The sequence below is a fragment of the Suillus paluster genome (assembly GCF_016628075.1).
Source record: "Suillus paluster strain FC165 chromosome Unknown EDB91scaffold_6, whole genome shotgun sequence".
Lineage (NCBI taxonomy): Eukaryota > Fungi > Basidiomycota > Agaricomycetes > Boletales > Suillaceae > Suillus > Suillus paluster.
This window is the reverse complement of record NW_024537566.1, coordinates 667,085-687,911: the sequence shown is the minus strand read 5'-3', so window position 1 is coordinate 687,911 and position 20,827 is coordinate 667,085. Positions and strand designations below refer to the sequence as shown.

Here is a 20,827-nt window from a genome sequence, read left to right as displayed (position 1 = left end):
GTAAGGTTCAATTAGAAGAGCTGAAAAAATTGCCTGCGTGCTTAGATATACCATGTATACTCAGAACACAATTTCATGTGCATGATGATCTGCATACTTATTTACATAGTAAGAATTGAACACGTCAAGAGAATGAGCAAAATGAAAACCATCGGGGAGGGGACCGCTGCCAAAGACAGGGATGAGATGAGCACTTCGAAGGATTGTGTCAACATGCTCGACAGACTGAACACGAGTCCTATGCTGCCCTGAACACCTCAGGCTTCACCTTCCACATGCCCGTAATCAAATCTGGGCCTCTCCCCATCCGTGAAAACCTGTCAATCAATGCACAAGGGTATGTCACACCCTTAAAAGCAAACGAAAAAAATAGCTTGACCCTCCCAATAATCATACCCCTCATTCCAGCCTTTTCCTGGTCTTCAACCACAAAGACACAATCATGACGTGGATGCTTGCGACGCCACAATGGAGTGCAACTGAATCAACTCCCTGATGCATGCTGTGGGTCCCAGAGACATCACTGGGTGCCAAGAAAGTAGCCACGGCAGAATGAAACACAGCAATTGGACCGTCGATCCGTGGTAAGTCGTTCCAGTCGATCAGAGCTGCTCCAGGGTTCAATTGGCTGGAAAGGAACTCGTGAGGAAGTAAAGGAAGGTTGGGCTGCTGGAGATGCGCTGTGAGTGTCTCGAGTGTCCGAGGATAGCCACGTTCTGGATGTTTGCAGATGTAATTAGTATTGCTGTATTCAGATATACTGAAGAACGACGTATGAGGGCTGCGTGCCAAAACAACTGATCCTTGGACTCTTTCAATGTCTGGTGCACCATTCTCGATACCCTCATCCATGAAGTCAAGGCCGCGCCTGGGTGGGGGTGCATGTGAGGCTGGCAGAAGTCCTCGTGCCACAAAGTCAACATATGCAGCCGTGAGCTTGTCAAGATGCTGGTTTGTGAGCAGCATCTGCCCAAGCGCATCATACCGATTCGATCGACACCATGGCTTCTTGACTGCTGTGATATGGCGAGACTCGGTGATTGAGGAGCATAGGCCATTCGGAGCACCGAATTCTTGAATCAGACGGATATAGTGTACCATCAAATGCTGACGTGGCAGTGCGAAACCCTTTGGCCGGACCCCAGAGTCACGAAAAATCTCGCGGGCCTCGTGAAAATGGTGTAGGGCCTGTTTTATTTCAGCCAAAGAGTCTTCTCCAAGTTCGGACCGTCGTACAAGGTAGCAAAAATTCAGGAATGCGCTGAGGCATGCAACAAGCTGGGGAGGAACATACTCCACAATTGCAGGGATGTATACCTGTCAGTGTACAAGTGCGAGTGATTTAGATTTCGACCAGAGTAAGACGTGATGAGTATTTACCTTCATTAATGCCTTCGAGTCATCCCCGGTCCATTGTTTGAAGTGGTGACCTTCGGGAAACCTTCGCAGGCCAGGGAATGCTGGTGTTGCAGCAATTCTGCAAGTCAACATCAAGAGGATCAGTACAACTCTCGCAGCTGCAAGAAGTATGACGCACCGGTGATCTATATCATCGATGATCTCATTGGCATGTGCCTCACTGTGGACTTCCTTCAGATACTCGCCCGTCCAAGTAACCAGATGATCCTTGAAGCATCCCTTGATAACTTGATGAAGGAGGTCTGGTGACAGCATTTCATGTATATCGGCACGTGGAAAATTGTTTGTAAAGGGCTAAAGGTCCATTTTGATCAAACACGCATGCAAATGTTCAAGTTTAACAAGACTTACCACAATATCATAATCTATCCCATACTGATCCCACAACACATCCGAATTGAAAGTTTTGACTAGCGCATTGGTATATTCTTGAGTATGACACTCGGCAGTGCTCCCATCGAGATCCTCAGGCAGTGCAGTGCACCTGTAACCAAGTGTAAGTCAAACAAAGCTATCCAAGTCAAATCCGCAGTCCACTTACTTCGCACACCAATTTTGCACAATTCCAGCAAGCATCACTTGTTCAGGATAGTCGGCAATAAAAGCTGCCAAGTCATAGATGACTCGATGAAAATGTCCATCGGGGCATCAACGGACAATTGGCTTCGTCATTGGACCTTCAAGTGACTTAAGGATGGCTGCCAGGGACGAATGATAAAGCTGGCACTTGAAGGTTCGAAATTGAACGTTGTTATCATATTTGCGATCAGCTGAAAAATAGTGTCAAGAAGGCACCTAATAGTACTATGTCACATATCCTTTGGAATGGCAAGAAACCCGATGGGAGTGACTGCGTTACGGTGAGCTCGCCTGACACAATTGTGTGGATTTCCGATCAACAAATACAATGGATGATACTCGACATGACCAGTGGCAATGGATACCGTTGTCTTGTCGCTTCCAAGGATGACTCCAACGTACATGGATCCTTCCGTTGATGGGTCATTCTCGTATATGGTGTCCTGCAAGTGCCAATGTCAGTGAGATATTTGTGAAGATTATAAGTCAGGATACTCACGGCCTTGCGCCACGCATAGTTGCCAGACATGAAATCCTTCCAACGCCGCTTCCCCGACTGGTCATAATGAACATATGGGGTATAATCAAACTGCTCATCAAAGTCAGGATTTGCCAGCATGGCCTGTATGACAGCATCGGGATCTCGATACCATACTTGATAATCAGTCTGTTGCCACTGGGGCACGTCGGAGTCAAGGTCATGTTGTGGTGATACAGAGAAACATTGCCAAGGCACGTCACCCACACGGATCGCATCGATTGTGGCATATACATCACGGTGAGATTTGAATGGGCTGTCCTCTTCGTACTTGGCCGCTTTGAATGCCCATAACTCCATCAGAAAATCAATGTTGGGGGCAGACATCTCCTCTTTTCGGAACAAGAAGTCCGCAAGTAAGTATTCAGCTTGATTGCCAAAGGGTGCCCAGCTGTCTTGAGGGCCTACATAGCGATCAGGCTTGGGGGCATTTGGAGGAAGAGGGTTGCCTTCAAGGTCACAAGGATCACCTAGAGAGAGTTCAAGTTTACTCATCTTTTTGTGATTGTATTTGACTTACCATGGAGATGTGGGTGAGGTATGTACTGTGATTGATGTGGATTGGAGTGTCCTTCTGAGTGAGGATTGTGATCATTGTGATCAGCAAAATAGTCGTCACTGATGAGGTCACAGTCGAAATTGAAATTGAAATCTTGGGGGTCCGAGTCGGAATGAGGGTTTGAGTCAGCAGTGGTTGGATCGGGGATGGCATCAACAGAACCATGATAGGTTCGAATGTGCTTTGTCCGTCCACATTGAGATTTGAAGGTTTCAGGACACCCCGCAAACGAACATGCAAGTCAGCTCAGCATAATAGTATTGGGACGGACCTGAGTGACAAGTCAGGCGCAAGATATTGGTAAGGTAAGACAGTTTGTTTGCTGGAAACAAACCTTGGAAATTTTTTGACAGCAGATCTCCAACAAGCCTTAATCCTTCACCTCTTTCTCTTCTTCTTCATCATGATGGCTCGGCCAAATCGCTCAAATGCAAATACTCACCCCGCCAAAGTTCTACTTGAGGGTAAAACCAAGCGCTGGACACCAGCAGAAAAGCGAGCCCAAGATGCAGCAGCAGCAGAAAAAAACCAGGAAGAAGCAGCTAAAGTAGAGAAGGAACATGAAGATGGCATCAAACACATTGCTGCAATGGAAGACTCACTAAAAAGAGACGATCGCAATTATGGCAAAGATACCCCACCCTATCGCCCACAGGCAAACACATCGGGTTACTATTCTGTTGCAAAAGGTCAAGTCGCTATCTGAGTCAGTCAAACATGAGATAGAAAGCTTACCTGATTCAAAACAGCTGCTAGCAATGATGAGGATCCAGATTCAGATGAAGCTTTTCAGCCATCTGGCTCGGAGTCCCAAAGCTCCAAGGGGGAGACTGGCGATGATAGTGAGGATGGCGAGCCTGAGGAGCATGACGGCAGTAGTAGTGTCGAAGAAGAAGTCCGTAAGGCTCAGAAGGGTAAGAAATGCACTGCATCAAAAGAGAAAGTGAGTAAATGTGATTTAAATTGATATCGGACACGCAACGACTCTTACCTATTCAGAAACGGTTCTTACGAGAAGAAATCATGAAGGCAAGGAAGACCACAGCAACAGCAGGAACCATGGCGAGGAAGCGCAAGGAGACTGAATCACAGGAACCTGACACAGCTGAACGGTCAGTACCAGCATTGAATTTTTCCTGATTGACTTACCGAGCAAAAATTAGTGGTTCATCGCAGACTAAACGTGCGAAGGGTGCACATTCGAGCAACTTGCAAGCTGACTGGAAGAAAATCGTGGGGATGACAACAAAATCGGTGAGGTACAGTTTGATTAGAGTTTCGGATGAAGAACTCGTACCTGCAGCCTCGGAGACACGTTCCCGTTCAATGTTGGGTGCATCATCACGCAGCACTATGAGTCGTGCGACCACACCGACATTTGAAGAAGATGGAGACGGAGAGTTTGACCACGATGAGACACCAGAGTCACTGGCTGCGACTCGAAAGCATAAGGGCAGCAACCCCAAACTGCCAAAGAAAATCGGTGCCACAGGAACGAAGTCAGCGCGAGTCACTGCTAATGTACCCAACTGCTGCTTACACAAGTGTTTACTGACAAGTCTGTTGTATTCAGATGGGCTTGATGTTGACGCGAAAGGGAGCTGATGATGCTGTGGTGGAAGAAATAAGACGCTCAGAAGATAAATCAAAGCCACTCAAAAAGTTAAAGCTCGAAGACCTACCTTTTGTCGATAAGAAGGACAACGAGATATGGGCTTGATTAATCTATGCGCTGATCGATTGGGCTGGGATGACTACTGATCCCTTCGGTACGAATGAACACCCAGAGGTCTCTGGCAAGCTGCAGGAACTGTGGGATGTTCTCTTCATGCACAACAAGGTCAATGTTGCAAAGTGTCCTGCTATCAAAAAAGTGGTATGTCACGGTGTACTAGTTTGGGTACCTCGAATGCTGATGCCATAACTTCGGCTTTGAGGCAACGGACCGGCTGAATGAGTGGCGGAGTATGCTTGGGAAAAATGCCATCAAGATTCTCGAACGTGAACTCAAAAAAGCAGAATATCGACTCGACACCAACGCTTGTATCAAATTCGTCCAAGATCGCCTGCCTCAAAAAATAGATGGTCAAAAACGCGTGCCATTCATTTACACTGATCATGAGGTATGTCAGCATCACTTACAATCATTATTGGTCCTCACCGTGACGGTGCCACCACAGGGTCTGAAAGGATTGTGGTTGGCTCCCATGCTCCTGGAGTTACTTGCGGCACATGCGAGGCATTGTGGAACATCATTTCAAGCATTTGGGAAACCTGCAGGTGCATTAGGGGTTTGTGCAGCTGCGGTGAGTCCGAAATTCTCAGTGGTTACTAGTAAAGTCCTACTAACCTCCATTTTGCAGGCGCACCGCGCACTATTTTTGTACAAAGATGGGGATTCTGCGAAAGAAGCTGCCAAGGACGCGAAGTGTGCCGGTCTCCCTTCCCAGCCCACGAAAAACCTCTCCTTCAATGCAGCATGGGGCAGTGTCGCTATGCAGTACTCCCTGCAGATGGCTCAACTCCCAGATAAAAAGTGGGATCAGATTGTGGATGGGATGTGGGAGCTCGTAGGTGAAGACTCTCTTGTCCGTCATGTCCATGTTGCCTTGGATGACGATTCCATGGATGTTCGTAATGCCATTCCCCTCTTGGACAACGATGAAGAGAATTCTTAGGCTAGTGAGTCTTACCGAGTCACGAGTTTACTGGTCTAATTATTTTCAAAGTGCCTTGTGTCTTTGACCAGCGCTTACACTAGTATTATACTACATTTTTCGCTAATGAATGTGATCAATTCTGGTGCTTTCATCATGTCTGTTCCATGCCTGGTTGTGATCTGTAAGCCATCTGTCAAGGACCTGTAAGCTATCTGGTGGTGATCTGGTACCAGTCATGCCAATCTGGTCATGGCAGATTCATGTGGACCCAGGCTCAAATCTGGTCGCCTGATAGCCTGGAGCCAGACTCTCCAGGCCATCCAGGCCCCTCTGCACATTTCCTGATGCATTCCATCCGATACACATCCGCTTTTCAGATGACATGCGGATACCTTCGGATCTCCCCCTATAGCTCGCGCATCCGCCGCATCCGTCCTGTCCACATCCATTCTACCTCATTGGTACGTACTCACACGCATTTTCTTGTTACTGACTGAACACAGACATATCCTCTCACACTCCAGTATTTTTCAGATAGCTTATGGCACGGTCTAGACTCGTTACCTATATATCTATGTTCCTTGAAAATACTGTACCCTATAAGCATGGAGGGTTTCGAAAAATACTTACTTCATGTAACTTTCTCCCACTTTTCCTGCACCCTACCAGAAGATCGCTTTGACTTATACTCACTATCCATCTAACCTTTAATGAACTTCCTTCAACTTTGATTCACATCCCATCCGATCCGCAAGTGCCATCCGCTCCATCCAATGAATCTGTACATTTCACATCCTATCCGCTTCATCCACTTTTGCGGATCTTTCATCCTATAGGGTCGTTTTAGACAGAGACTAGTATTCCCCAGTAGCAATCCCCTTAAGGGTCGAACGCACTTGTTCCCAAGCAAGGCAGCAGGCAGCAAAGACCCAACTGTGTAGTAGATCAATTTCTCTCCGCTGCACTTGTTGTACCCACACCGGCTTCAGGCCGTGAGCCGGGCCTAGCCGGGCCCACTTAGGCCAAGCCTAGCCAGGCTTTGTAGATGGCCTATGAAGGCTTAGGGCCTGGCTCAAGTTGTGTCCAGGCCAGAGCAGGGCTTTCAGGCCACAGCTTTCAGGTATGTTTTCATTCAGTCGGCAATGACTGTGAAACTGCAATAGTTTCAAAGCCTCAGCTGTCTAGGATAAACTAATTTGAGTTTTTGAATTTTCAACAGGTCATCCACATATGGTGCTGCGCGTCTATTCCGACGGCAAGGAACCACCTACTAGTACGGCACGCCCTAAACATGTTGCTGTGCCATCAGCGAAGGTAATTTGTGCGGATAATGCTGCTGATCAAGAATTAGCTTCACACAGGCGGGCTCACAATGATGCAAGTCATGCTGCCAATGCTCCTTCTGCATCTCCTACAAGTTCTCATAGCCACAAAGTCACCATCGTTGAGGTTGACGATGACAACAATGATATCGAGCTGACGGGCAGCACACACAAAAAGCGACTGATGAAAGGTGTGTTTATACTATTTTGTTGGATAAGTACTGACTAATACCTACATCATTACAGGCAAAAAACGAGCTTATAGCCCTGATCCTCCCGAACACGCAAATGAGACTGAACACGATGCAAGTCCATCAACTGGTGAGTTGTCCTACCGAATGAAACAAATACATAATACTGACATTTATTTGACATATGTAGTGAACGCACCGCATGCAACTAGTTCAGCAAACCACTCTGATGAAGTTGATGCTGATGGCTTCCTCAAGGATGTTCAAGTCATGAGCATCGACGAGGCCTCTGAAAACCCACGTCAAGAGCAGTGAAGTCGCGACATCACCAAGTTTTTTTCCGAGCCTTACGCTGACAAAGGCAAGAAGCACCGGAATTGTCAACTGTGCAGGTAAATTTACATTTCTGTCTCACACACATTGTACTGACTACGCGATAGCAAGAAAATGAAAAATCCTGTTGCTTTTGTCAATGAGGTGACAACTATGCGACGCCATATGGATGCTTCGCACAGGGTAAGTATTGCCAACCCGAGAAAACATGCTACTAACTGTTCATTCATAGAATGAATATCTTACATGGGCCGAAGCCAAGAAATTTGTCTCGATATTACCAAAAGACACCAAGCGCCGCAAGCTAGATGCTGCTGCTGACTCTCAAGCACAACTCGACGCCCACCTCTGTGAGCCGCAACCAAAGGAACGGATCATCCCATACTCAGATGCAATCTTCCGCGAGGCTGCCATTGAATGGCTGATTGAAACTGACCAGGTATGTTTTTTTATTTAATTCTGGCAATTGGACACTTATCAGTTCACAGCCTATTGACGCACTCAACCACAAGTCCTTCAAATATATGATCAATGTAGCAGCATGAGCTACCAATGGTGTCAAGCTACCTAGTCGACCAAAGATGCGCCGAGCCATTATCGACCTCTTCAAGCGTAATCTCACCAACCTTCGCCGACGGTTACTTGTAAGTCTTGTTGATTTTTTTTGTCGTTATTTCTAATGCGAACCACAACAAGAGCGACGCTGTCAAAGGACGGATCAATCTGACATGCGACGCCTGGCAAGCATTGAATGTCGATGGCTATTTTGCCCTCACTGGTCACTGGATCGAAGAAACAACAGTCGGTGTTTGGACAGTTCAAAGTGCCCTTCTCGGCTTTACTCAACTGAACAATGCTCACAATGGCATCCGTCTCAGTCAAGCGCTGTTCAAATTAGTTAAATGTGTTGGGATTGTGCATAAAGTAAGTAAAATTCTAGCTTCATAACAGTGTGGCGCTAATGGAGTTTCAGATTGGCTATATTACGTGCGACAACGCAGCCAACAATGATACCATGATGGAACATTTCGCAGTCCACATCGAGGCACACACCAAGAAGACATTTGATCATAAAAAACGGCGCCTTCGGTAAGAGTTTCTTTGTCTTGTTTACTACTACCAATTCTCACTTATATATTCAGGTGCTTGGCCCACATTATCAACCTCACAACTCAGGCGCTGTTGTCCACACACAGCAAGTCAAGATACTATGATGCCACCCAACCTAACAATAATTTGCTAGCCCCCGCAACTCACTCCACACTTGAATGAGACAAGGTTGGATTAGTCCGATCAATCTGTCTCAAGGTTTGCCGTCCATCAAATGCACATATGTTGTGTTGACATCCTTCATTGTAGGAGCGCTCCTCAGCTCAATGAAAGGAGCTTTTTCAGAGTGTCCAGCGTCGAGACGAAGATGGCCACACGCCAATCAAACATCCACAACAATTGCTTCTCGACATGAAAGTAAGGTGGTCCTCAACGTACACTATGCTTCAACGTGCATTTGAGCTGCAAGATGTAAGTTCAATTTAGGATGTCAATGTTGTGCCCGCTGATGTTTATTAGGAAGTTGACTATTTTTTGGGCCGGCTCGGTTTGCAAGAGAAGGACTCAGCTAAACGGAAAAAGATTACGGACCTTGAGCTATCATCCGAAGAGTGGACCTGTGTTCAACGTCTGCTCTCAATCCTCAGTGTATGTATTTTTATCTTACAACTTGAATTGTGGCTCACATCGAAACTACAGTATGCCGAGTTGTCACAGCAGTCCTTCTCATCTGAACAAGGACCAATGCTTCACTTAGCATTGCCTGCATTAGAGTCGTTGCATAGCGCATGGTCGTCACGTTCTGGACGCATCAAGTATCTCGATTTTGTGGAGGGCCTCGATGCTGGTATTGAGAAGATTGCAAAGTATTACGAGAAGTCGAGTAGTTCTGACGCCCATATTATGGTGATGCATGTGTCGTTCTTTCATGTACATATTACTCCCACTGACTTTCCAATGACAGTTCTCGATCCGTCACAAAAGGAGACCCATATTCGCAAGTATTGGGGTGAGGAATTGCTTGTCGAAGCACGCAGACATGCAGAGGAGATGGTAAGTACAATTCCAAAGCTGTCATCACAACACACTCACTAATGTTACATCTAGTACAAAGAACGGTATCTCGAAATGTACAGCAACAATCCCAACTCTAGGAATGGTGTCGAAGTCAAGGTCAGGAAGACAGGGAATCACAAACTCGATGCTCTGCTGCAAGAGCTCTCTGACGGCGAGGATGACAGTGACTCGATGCTGCAGCCCACCCTAATCTCTCGCACGAGTTCCACAAGTTCTGTTACTCCCTCCGAAGCTGTGAATGAGCCGTGGCAGCACGACTTTCACGCTTACCTCAACTCCAAGGACCACCTTGGAGATATGACTATTGTGCAGTGGTGGGGCATCAATGCACCTCGATACCCAGTCTGGGCATCACTCGCGCATGACTTCCTTTCCATTATGGCCACATCCGTGTCCAGTGAACGTGCATTCTCATCTGCCGGTATTACTATCTCCAAGCGCCAAAATCGTCTCAAACACGACATCATCGAAGCACTGCAGTGCTTGCTAGGCATGATCAAACACGATCTCCTGTTTCGCAAGGACCCATCTGTTGCAACCGAGTCTGTAGATGATGAATTGTCCGAAGATAAGACTCCTGCTGCTCTCAATGAAGATGATGGGTGGGATGATGTTGCCGAGGATTTAGGTGAGAATGAGGAGCTGTTAGAATCAGATGACGAAGATGTTTTTATTCAAATGTTAGATGAAATTTGATTTACTTGCTACATTTTTGTATCACAAGGCCCTAGGCCCAAGCTGAGCCGAGCCCCTGCCAAGCCTGAGCCCTACCATAGGGCCTGGCCTTGGTTTGAAGCAAGCCCCAGCCCTCCAAGGCCGAGCCGTGGCCCCGGCTTTTGAGCCGAGCCGGGCCTTGAACATCACTAACCACCAGGAGAGGGGGGGTACACTATACAATAAGGGATTCTACTATGGTCCTGGGCTCCTGATAGATTGTTTCTATTGCTGAATAGATGACGGGGATATAATTTCAAGGTCTATTCACCTAGACATAAACACATAGGAACAAACTTTGTATTTTTATGTATATATGCTATATGCATTGATGTAGGGCGCTTCAGGGGGTCAAATAAAGTTGGGAATCTCTTCATATATACTACTAAACATGTTCTTAATGCCCCGGGACACTTCCTTCTCAAAGGGGCAAAAGTGCGAGAATGTTTTGTATCCTACATCATTTTGAAAGGGTCCTGGAGGAGAAGCAGGCATACAAATATACAAAAAAGCGGTCTATTATATTATATTATACATATATATACCAAACTACTACTTATATATGAAGGGGAAGCTATTGTGGTGTGGTGGTGAAGCTGCAGTGATATGAGGAGGGTGTGGGAATAATTGATATTGTGGAGATTCCCAAAATGGGCGATGTTTTTGGTGTTGTGGGGTAATTCCCACAGTAGGTGGGGTGTGGGAATAATGTGGGGAGGAGGTCAGCATCACCAAAACGGGATATGTTTTGTGAATTGCCAATGAATATACCCCAGTGGAATAAAATAATGCTAACAGTATAGCCTCCAAGTTGTATCTCAGTCAAATGATAACCAATTGACAAGAAAAGACTACAAATACAATCAGCTTGACTTGGACTATGACTTTTGTTAAGAAAGTGAAGCATAATACCAACTTTCATGTTTTTCATGATCACCAATTGCTTCAACTTATATCTCAGTCATGTCTTGGTCTGCTGATGTGTCAGATTTCTTTAGCCTCAGACTACAACTTTTGTTGACAAAGTTAATCATAATAACAACTTTCATTTTTTTTCATTGTCACCGATGTTTTGGATTTCGGTCATATCTTGGTCGGCCAATGTTTTGGATTTCTTTAGCTTATATCTTGGTCAAATGATAACCAATTGACAAGGAAAGACTACCAATACACTCACCTAGACTCAGACTACAACTTTCATTTTTTCATTATCGTCGATGTTTCAGATTTCTTTAGCTTATATCTCGGTCAGATAATAACCAATTGACAAGAAAAGACTACGGATGTGCTCACCTTGACTTGGACTACAACTTTTGTTAACAAAGTTAAGCAAAATAACAACTTTCATTTTTTTTTCATTATCACCATACTTCATACACTACCTACCAAAGTCAATGGAAAAGTTTACACTTATCTACTACAATACATACCATGGGCCCACTGTTGGTATCACAAACACACTTTGACTGGCCCACCTGTTGGTATCAAATACACACTTGTGATGGGCCCACCTGTTCATATCAGGTACATATTTCATACACTACCTACCATACACTATCTACCACAGTCAATAGAAATGTCTATGCTTATCTACTACACCACATACCATGGGCCCACTGATTGTATCAGATAAATACTTGACATCAGCCCACCTGTATTTAACAGAACAATACATTGATGGGCCCACATTGGCTGGCCTGTGTGGAACAGGGATTTTTCAACCTTGGCTGTATGTATTAATCAAGGGTAAAGTGACTGCAGTATGTGGCTGATTATGATTGTGACACAGGAGGCTCGTCCATCTTATCTGTATTCTCTTGACTTCCAATCAATTTTGAAGTACACTGTCATATACCGGATCTGAGCACCTCCAATACCACCCATGAACATCCCCACCCCTGGTGCGACCCCCTGTTTCCCCATCCACTTCATTCCTCCTTCCCCGACAATGCACGAAGTGCATCTTAGTAGGATTAGCCCTGCTACCTCCACCCGACTCCATTCCGCTTTTCCGACATTACCCCTATGTCCTCCGACCCCATACCCCTTCCATCCGACCCTATCTGGGGTTCCGCTCCTCTGCCCTATCGGTCCACCCAACCCTACTCCTACTCCCTCCGCTTTTCCGACCTGTTTGGTTCCTTCGGTTCCGCTTGTGTTGTCCCACCTGACTATTAATCCGTCCGACCGCCTCACCAGTCCACCCCTAGACTAGGAACCACTCAACTGGTCCTATCCCCGTTTAGTATCATAGTTCCGCTTTTCGGGTACCCGGTAATCCCTATACCCTAGCGATTATTGATCCATCATGTACATACTTTTCTCCAAGCCTTATTCTTGTATGTCTCAGTCATCTTCTTATCCTGTACACTCAGCACATAGCCTCCTGCTATGCTATGCTAATTACTTAGAGTATATAAACATATGTACATCTGTCTGTAGATACTCAGTCTAAATATTACCTTTTCTAAGCCCTGCTCTTCTGTTCTCTGACTTGGGCCTGATCCTAGTCAACTCCTGTTAAAGCCGGCCTAGGGGATTGACTCCCTAGGTCGGCCATCCTCTGATCCTCTGATCCTCTGATCCTCCAACCCTCTGTTCCCCCATTCCCCATTCCCCCATTCCCCCGTTCCTCCATCCCTCCGCTCCTCCGACTCCCCATGCGTCGGAACTAGACCCCGCACTCTTGCATCCATCCCCTCCATTCCGCTCTGCTTTGGACTTCGTCCAAGCAGTTCCCTCCGCTCCGCTTCTACTGTTGGTTCTAACCGCAGTAGTTTCCCGCTTCCTTCCTGTCGGGCGGAACAACCCCCACCCGACTTTCCCGCGCTCACCTAGTAGTCCGTCGGTCCTCCTTCAGAGGACCCCCATTCCGACGTCCTGTCGGAACCCATAGAACTCGTGTCGGACTACACTCTGAAATTAGGGGCACGTACTCAGGTAAGGGGCGCAGTGCATGAGCTGAAGCCAAGCCCCTCAGACTCCGCTTTACCCCTGAGCACGGTCTTAACATACACAGTTCAACTACAGAGTACATCAAATTTACCCTTCATGATCATGTACCTCGGCCAGTTTGTGAACTCAATTCATATAGTCAATAACATGGTGCAGCATCTCATTCATGAGGTTGAATGACTGGATTGCTTGCAGGTACCAGTTTAGTACCAGATCAGCATGGAAACCAGGGCCGATGCTGTCCTTTTTCTTCAATCTGTATAGCTTGGCAGGGTTAGTCGATGTTACCTCGACAAACTTTTGTGGGAAAATGGGTCCAGAGAGGACATTGCCAGAGAACAGGAGTGGAACATGGGTCTCCACACCAGGCAGGTCATTCAGGATGGAATAGAATTTTAGTTACAGAAGGTTTCCGTGTTGGAGCCCTCGCTGCTTTCTGTTGGAATGATTGTACTTGTTGGGTGCGTGGTCTGAAGAAATGATGGTAGAGGTCCCATTCTTGACCCCAGCCCATGTGGCATCTTGCATATGCATTTTGTGCCTTGCATATCATTGTCCATAAGACAAAGGACAGAAGTACATAGGAGTCCTTACCTTCAAAATGCCCTTCCACATGGGATCAGCGAGAGGAAATGTCTACTGTGGACATGTCACAGTGGGTCACTTCTCCGGAGGGCAAAAATAATGACTTGAAGTCGGAAAGTACATGTTTGACCTAGTGGGCACAGCAAAGACTGGGTGATGGAGTCCACAGAATGTCTTCTGCTTACTCTTCCACTGAGCAAAGAGATTGCAATAGATATTCTGTGGGCTATGCCGTTCAATATGAGCCCAGCATTGTGATTGTGATCTGATCATCTGCGAAGAGACACATTCTGCCAACAAAGATTATAAGAATAAGGCAACATATAACAGGAATAGAGACCGATGCCAGTGAGTAAGCTGGCTATTAGGACGTGAGTTGAATGGTTTGTAGTTATTCAAGCCGAGCGAATGCAAACAGGAGGAGCTGATAAGAATATAATATCTCAGTCTCGAGTATAGGACTTGATGTAACTAGTATAGTACCTGATAAGAATATAATCTATGGGTATGTTAGCTTGATTTATGTAGACAGGAAAACTAGGTACTCACATCTCAGTCTCAAGTATAGGCCTGAGATGTTCTAACAAAAACTCGTAGGTTTATAGTAAGTAGCTTAGCAATAAATAAATATACCGTAGCTTAGGAATAGACAGTTCAATATTAGTATTCTCGGCCGACGTCAATGCATCATACTTCGCATTCTTGGGTTGCGCTCGTACTGTCTCACTTTACTATCTCTTGCTCATTCGTTCCTGAATCCAACACTCCCCCTCGAGTGCAATCCAAGCTCATTAGCCTGCGTAACTTCTGAAGTTGTGGGTGCAGTAGAGCTTTGGTAAAAGCGTCTGCGATATTGTCATCAGTGGGGCAGTATGTTAGTGCAAATGTGCCGTTCTTGACGTGAGTGCAGATGAAGTGGTATTGAAGGTCGATATGCTTGGTATGGGATTGAAACTTGTTGTTAGATACCAGTGCTATTGCGGCCTGGTTGTCGCAGTATACTGGGTTAGGAAGAGGGGGTGACTCATACAGCTCTTCAATCAATAGCTGGAGGTATAGGATCTCTCTTGCGACAGTCATTAGAGCAATGTACTCGGCTTCAGCCATCGAGAGTGCGATCAGAGGTTGCTTACAAGCACTCCATGCTACCGGACCGCCGTTTAACAACACAATATAGCCTGATATAGAGTGGCGATGGGGCTGAGATGCCCAGTCAGTGTCAACATACGCTTCTATCCCTGCATCTGTAGCTCCTAGGGTAAGTCCAAGGTCAGAAGTACCTTTGAGGTAGTGAATGACATGCTTGGCAGCCTCCCAATGGACTCTACTGGGGTTTTGCATGAATTGCAAGAGAGTCGCGATGGAGAACACAATATCAGGTCAGGTGCTGGTGGCTGCATACATCAGCGATCCTATCACCCGTTGATACAGTACATCATGCATGTCTTCGAGCTGCACATGAGTCGCAGGGGATTGAGAGTTGGATAGGATGGTTCCAGTATCCATTGGAGTTTGGGCATTCTTGGCGTTGGTGAGATAGAAGTGTTCAACTATCGTGTCGATGTAGGCATTTTGGGACAGGGTAATGGTTCGAGTGATGTGGTCCCTCGTTACTTTGAGGCCAAGCAACCAATGAAGTTCACCTAGGTCAGTGATTTCAAAATGCTCGCATATCTGCACCTTAAAGCGCCTGATATGGTCCATGTCCCTCAACATAACAGCCATGTCATCCACGGACACAGTGATGACCATATGCTCTTCCTGCGATCGCTTGAAGTAAACCGCCTGGTTTACTTGCAAATGGGAAAATCCCATCTTCCTAAATGCTCCAGCTAATTCCTCCAACCACTCAAATCCAGCTTGTTTCAAACCGGGCAGACTTCTCAACAGCCTCAACACCTTCCCTTCATCTCCATTCTTCAAGTATCCAGGAGGCGCCCTCATATAAATGGTTTCCTTGATTTCTGCATAGAGGTAAGCGCTCTTGATGTCCACTTGATGTATCTCCCAGTCCTGCTGGGTGGCCATGGTAAGTACAGCTCTGATTGTAGACATATTGGACGTGGGTGCGAAGGTCTCAAATTAATCCTGTCCATACTGCTGATGCTGGCCATTTGCAACGAGTCTAGCCCGCAGCTTTAACTTCTGGCCATCTGGCCCGCATTTAGTCACTAGGACATAGTGGCAGGGAATGATATTAATGCCTGACAGTTTGTCAGCAACTTCCCAGGTTCCAAGTTTCTCAAGTTGACTAATTTCATAGTCAATCGCTTCTTGCCATTCTACCACATCTGGTCCATTTAACCCTTGTGCTAGAGTTGGTTCTGCTTCAGCGGCTGCTAGAGCATACTGCTGCCAGTGAGTGATCGCCTCTTCATCTGCAAGATCTGACTCTGATGGGTCAAACACAGATTTGGCCACTAGACTTGCTCTTTTGCCTTCGTTCAGCATCGCATAATACCCTGGTGGGGGTCGGACTCAGGTAGTTCTCGGTGCAGGTGGCATTTGGATCTGGTGAGACGGTTGGATTGGGGTAGCGGGAGGTTGGAGTGGTGGAGTGACCGGAATGCTAGGTGCACTGGTAGTATTCTGAGCAGGTTGATTAGCACTAACAGATAATGACTCCCCCTCGTTCTGGGCAACTTCACATACTATAACCCCAGACGGTGCAAACATCACATTCCTCTTGACCGACACCTTCTGCCTCAACGGCCAATAGACTTGATAACCCTTGCTTTCAGGATCTATACCGACAAAGAGTGCCTCTTCTGCACGTGCCTCAAGCTTCCCTGTATGCTCCAGGTGTACCAAGACAGGACAGCCGAATTCTTGGGCCTGTGACAGATCTGGGACGTGGTTATTGACTAGCTCGAACGGAGTATGACCTGGGATGGCGCTAGATGGTAAGTGATTTTTCAGCCATACTGCATAGTTAATTGCTTCTGCCCACAGAAACTTGGGTAGGTCCTGCACTATCAACATCATGCAGGCATGTTCGACCAGAGTGCGATTGAGCCTCTCCACCACTCCATTCTGTTGGGGAGAATCATGCACAGTCAGCTCGCGAGTTATGCCGTGATCCTTGAGGTGCGTATCGAATTCTGCACTCAAGTACTCGCCGCCCCTATCAGACCAAAGTGTCTTGATTCACTGACCATCATGCTGCGTGGTGAGCTTGGTTTCATACTGACGAAACACGTCTAGGGCTTCGCTCTTCTGCTTCAAGAATATTATGGCTGTCTCCCTTGAGTAGTCATCGGTAAAGCTCATATAGTAGCTTGACCTGGCCAGACTGACCGTCTGCACTGGTCCTCAGAGGTCGCTATGGATAACTTCACCATAAGTCTCTGCTCATCTCTTGGGTTCCTTTGGAAACAAGCGATGCGCTGACTTCGCCTTTACACAGGCATCACAGAACTCGTCCTTTGAGGAGGCATCAAGGGCGAGGCCGCAGACTAGTCCCTTGTCAATGGCGTGCTTTACAGCCACCTGTGAGATATGACCAAGGGTCTTGTGCAGGTCGTGAATGGTGAGTTTGACTGTAGCGAGATTGGCATAGTGCTTAGAACGTGCGGCGACGCTGTATAGCCCTTCAACTTGGGGAATGGTGGCTATCACAGTGAGGTCAGGTCCTCGGGACATGATCTTACAGACCTTGTCTTCAAAAAGAACGGTGAGACCACCCGCTGTTATACAACAGGTGGATATTAACATGAAGGCCATCTTGGGTGCGTATAGCGCGTTATGAAGAGTAACAGATGTCCGGCCTTTTCCATTTGGTAAGTCCAACTGGACATCACCTTTTCTGATTGCACTAACAGCTGATCTGTCAGCTGTATGCACATCTTGAGGCTCTATGGGGACGAAGTTGAGAAACTTCAAATGGTTGGGACAGAAATGGGAGGTAGCGCCTGAATCTATAATGGCGCTGCATTGTTCTACTGGTATGTTCATCTGCCCAGCTATACCAGCAAGGTCTGACGATGCAAAGGCATAGTTCATTTTGGTCTCTGGGGTGGATGCTGCAGCATTCGCGCCTTCCTTTGGTGAGCACGGACCCTTCTTCTGATGCTGATTCGGCCCTTGGCCTTCCTTTCCTCCTCCTGGCCTCCAACAGTCACTCTTATAGTGCCCCTTTCTATCACAGTTGAAACAGGTCACATCTGGATTGCCTTGGGGCAATCTGCCAGCCTTGTGGCCCTTTCCTGGACCTCCTTTGGCCATTAGAGCTGAGCTGTTGCCCTTCTTTGAACCACATCGATCCATGAGGAGCCTATGCTCGTACTCTTCGGATACAACATTAATGAGTTCGGACGGGCTGAGAGGCATTTGGGTAACCTTCACAGTTGTGTTTATGGAGGAAAGTAGGGGTCAATAGGATTCTGGGAGGGATCCTAGTAGGATCACATAGAAGTCTCTATCTTCAATGGCGGCGCCCATGCCTGCCAATGATTCGCGGAGCCGAAGCATCTCACTAAAGTGAGCCTTTATGTCACTGCTCTCTTCACACCTTGTTTTTTGCAATTGATGATGCAGGTCAATTTGAATGAGTTCGGTTTTACCCTCATGAATATCACATATTTCAGCCCAGATCTTCGAGGCGTCCTCGAGTTTTTGAACGCGGAGGAGCATGCGATCAGTAATGGTGCTGAATATGTGTTGCTTAATGAGTGAGTCCTTTTGGAAGAACTCATCAATCCTTTTGTCTAACTCCTCGATCTCTGTAGGTGTAGGCATCGAGCCATCAGGCTTCATAATGCTCTTTGTTGTCGGGTCAACTTTAAATGGAATCAGTTTTGTTGCTTGACTGTTGGTATAACGCATTAAACCTTGGGCACCTATGGCTGTCAATGTTCTTTCCTTGTAGGTTATCCAATTTGAACCATCTTCAGCTAACTTGGGGACGTTGAAGTGGGCAGAGGTGTTACTGGGGAGCGTGGTATCCATAGTCGAGTCAGGGCTCATAACCTGTAGTTATTTGAGCCGAGCAAACGCAAACAGGAGGAGCTGATAAGAATATAACATCTCAGTCTCGAGTATAGGACTTGATGTAACTAGTATAGTACCTGATAAGAATATAATCTATGGGTATGTTAGCTTGATTTATGTAGACAGGAAAACTAGGTACTCACATCTCAGTCTCAAGTATAGGCCTGAGATGTTCTAACAAAAACTCGTAGGTTTATAGTAAGTAGCTTAGCAATAAATAAATATACCGTAGCTTAGGAATAGACAGTTCAATATTAGTATCCTCGGCCGACGTCAATGTGTTGTACTTCGCATTCTCGGGTTGCGCTTGTACTGTCTCACTTTACTATCTCTTGCTCATTCGTCCCTGAATCCAACATGGTTATGATGTGCTGCAAATCTGTTATTTTTTGGTGCTCAAATCTGCTATTCCGGAATCTGGACAGACATGTCACAGGTCACACTATGTAGCACATGTGACATATGTGATGCGTCAGCGAAAGTGTGACACAAATGTTCAAAGAACATGACACAAATGTTCAAAGAACATGACCCAAACATGACCCAAACATGACCAGGAGCAAAACAAATGATGGGTGCACACTGCATCCCAAGTAATAGCATCTCTTTCAGTGTAGCTCTCATGCTGTCTTAACCAATGCAAAATGCTCTCTTGCTTCTGCAGGATAGCAAGTCATTGGGATGCCACTTCATACCACAAACCAGGATGGTGGGTCATCCAACTTTTTGTGTGCCCCATACAGAACCCCCGGTCCAAGCTACCCAATGTCTGCTGATATCTACGACCACAACGTGAATACTGAACAGCATTGAGTGACTGAAACTTTGGGAGCTGAACCAGTCAGACAAGAAGTGGGTAGAGCGATGAGGCAAGAAAGTACTGTTTGTGAATCCCTCACAGTGCTCCTCAAGATCATTGGCAAATGCACAGCAGAATACGCGATTGAGGTATACGACTGCGCTCGCTGCTCCATGTTCAGCTTGACAAGGAGGAGCGGGTTGATGGGCATCTGCCGCCTGTTCACTGTTTTCGGCATGTTGAGTCATGCCAGATGGGCACTTGCCAGAGCTCAGATTAGTGTGTGGCTGACTCAAGGCTTCCTTCCATAGATGGGCCAGTGATTTCGTTGGGTGTCTCATCGACCTTTCTCCCTCCCCTTCTCCTACCCTTGGTTGTTCATTACGTGGCATGTCTCCTCCTTGGTGTGGATTTGCATCATCTGAGGTTCCATTAGACCTCAAAAGATGCATCATTTTTTCAGTTCCCTTCTACCAGGGCGGCATACTTACCAGGGGATGCTCTATGGATGGGAGGTGAGTCACACAGTGCATCTCAATCGGCCACCCCAGAGAGAAGAGCCAATGAAGATCCGGGGCAGCAGCCAGATGCGCCGACCAACGAGGTACCATGTTCTGTGGTGTCTATGCCAGAGGAAGTTGAGAGGGGTGAGTTAGTGTGTCTCACTGAAATGGATCATCATCGGCCACTCCAGAGACAAGAGGCATTGGAGCGTAGTCTGACGAAGGGAGTGAGGTATCACCGTCCACAAGCTCTCTACTGGTTGACGCGAGATCAACTCAGGGTGGGGGCCTGCTACACCACCAACCACCCATAATATCTCAGGGAGAAAACAACATGTCATCAGGGGAGGTTGAGAGGGGCAAGTCGCACAACTCATCACCGACCACCTCAGCGATAATAGACCATGGGGTCCACAGAGTGAGAAATCAGATTAAGAGGGGTGAGTGACATGGTGTTGCATGTAAGTTTACTGACCGGCCTGAATCCTATGTAGTGCTGTTGTACTTGGCACCGGAGTTCCTCCATCCGTCCAGAAGGATCGAGATATGGAAGG

The 20,827-nt window shown here is 46.7% G+C and overlaps 3 protein-coding genes across 3 annotated transcripts; 2 read left to right on the top strand and 1 right to left on the bottom strand.

Annotated features, from left to right (window-relative positions):
• Positions 1 to 60: 60 nt before the first annotated feature.
• On the bottom strand, positions 61 to 3,760 carry EDB91DRAFT_1235038 (uncharacterized protein; the record flags this gene model as incomplete). Its single annotated transcript, XM_041321275.1, has 13 exons — positions 61 to 225; positions 257 to 454; positions 490 to 716; positions 762 to 1,317; positions 1,381 to 1,477; positions 1,538 to 1,713; positions 1,927 to 1,930; positions 1,961 to 2,042; positions 2,073 to 2,189; positions 2,279 to 2,441; positions 2,498 to 3,006; positions 3,057 to 3,276; positions 3,698 to 3,760. The coding sequence occupies 13 exons, from the start codon at positions 3,758 to 3,760 to the stop codon at positions 61 to 63; spliced, it is 2,577 nt and encodes an 858-aa protein (XP_041181821.1).
• A 1,085-nt stretch (positions 3,761 to 4,845) lies between these two features.
• Positions 4,846 to 5,773, top strand: EDB91DRAFT_1244089 (uncharacterized protein; the record flags this gene model as incomplete). The annotated part of the gene is made up of 4 exons (XM_041322374.1): positions 4,846 to 4,971; positions 5,033 to 5,218; positions 5,276 to 5,401; positions 5,459 to 5,773. The coding sequence occupies 4 exons, from the start codon at positions 4,846 to 4,848 to the stop codon at positions 5,771 to 5,773; spliced, it is 753 nt and encodes a 250-aa protein (XP_041181820.1).
• A 1,027-nt stretch (positions 5,774 to 6,800) lies between these two features.
• On the top strand, positions 6,801 to 7,583 carry EDB91DRAFT_1078530 (uncharacterized protein; the record flags this gene model as incomplete). Its single annotated transcript, XM_041315030.1, has 5 exons — positions 6,801 to 6,875; positions 6,975 to 7,069; positions 7,117 to 7,268; positions 7,324 to 7,398; positions 7,459 to 7,583. 5 exons carry the CDS (start codon positions 6,801 to 6,803, stop codon positions 7,581 to 7,583), a joined length of 522 nt encoding a protein of 173 aa, XP_041181819.1.
• Between the last annotated feature and the right edge of the window lie 13,244 nt (positions 7,584 to 20,827).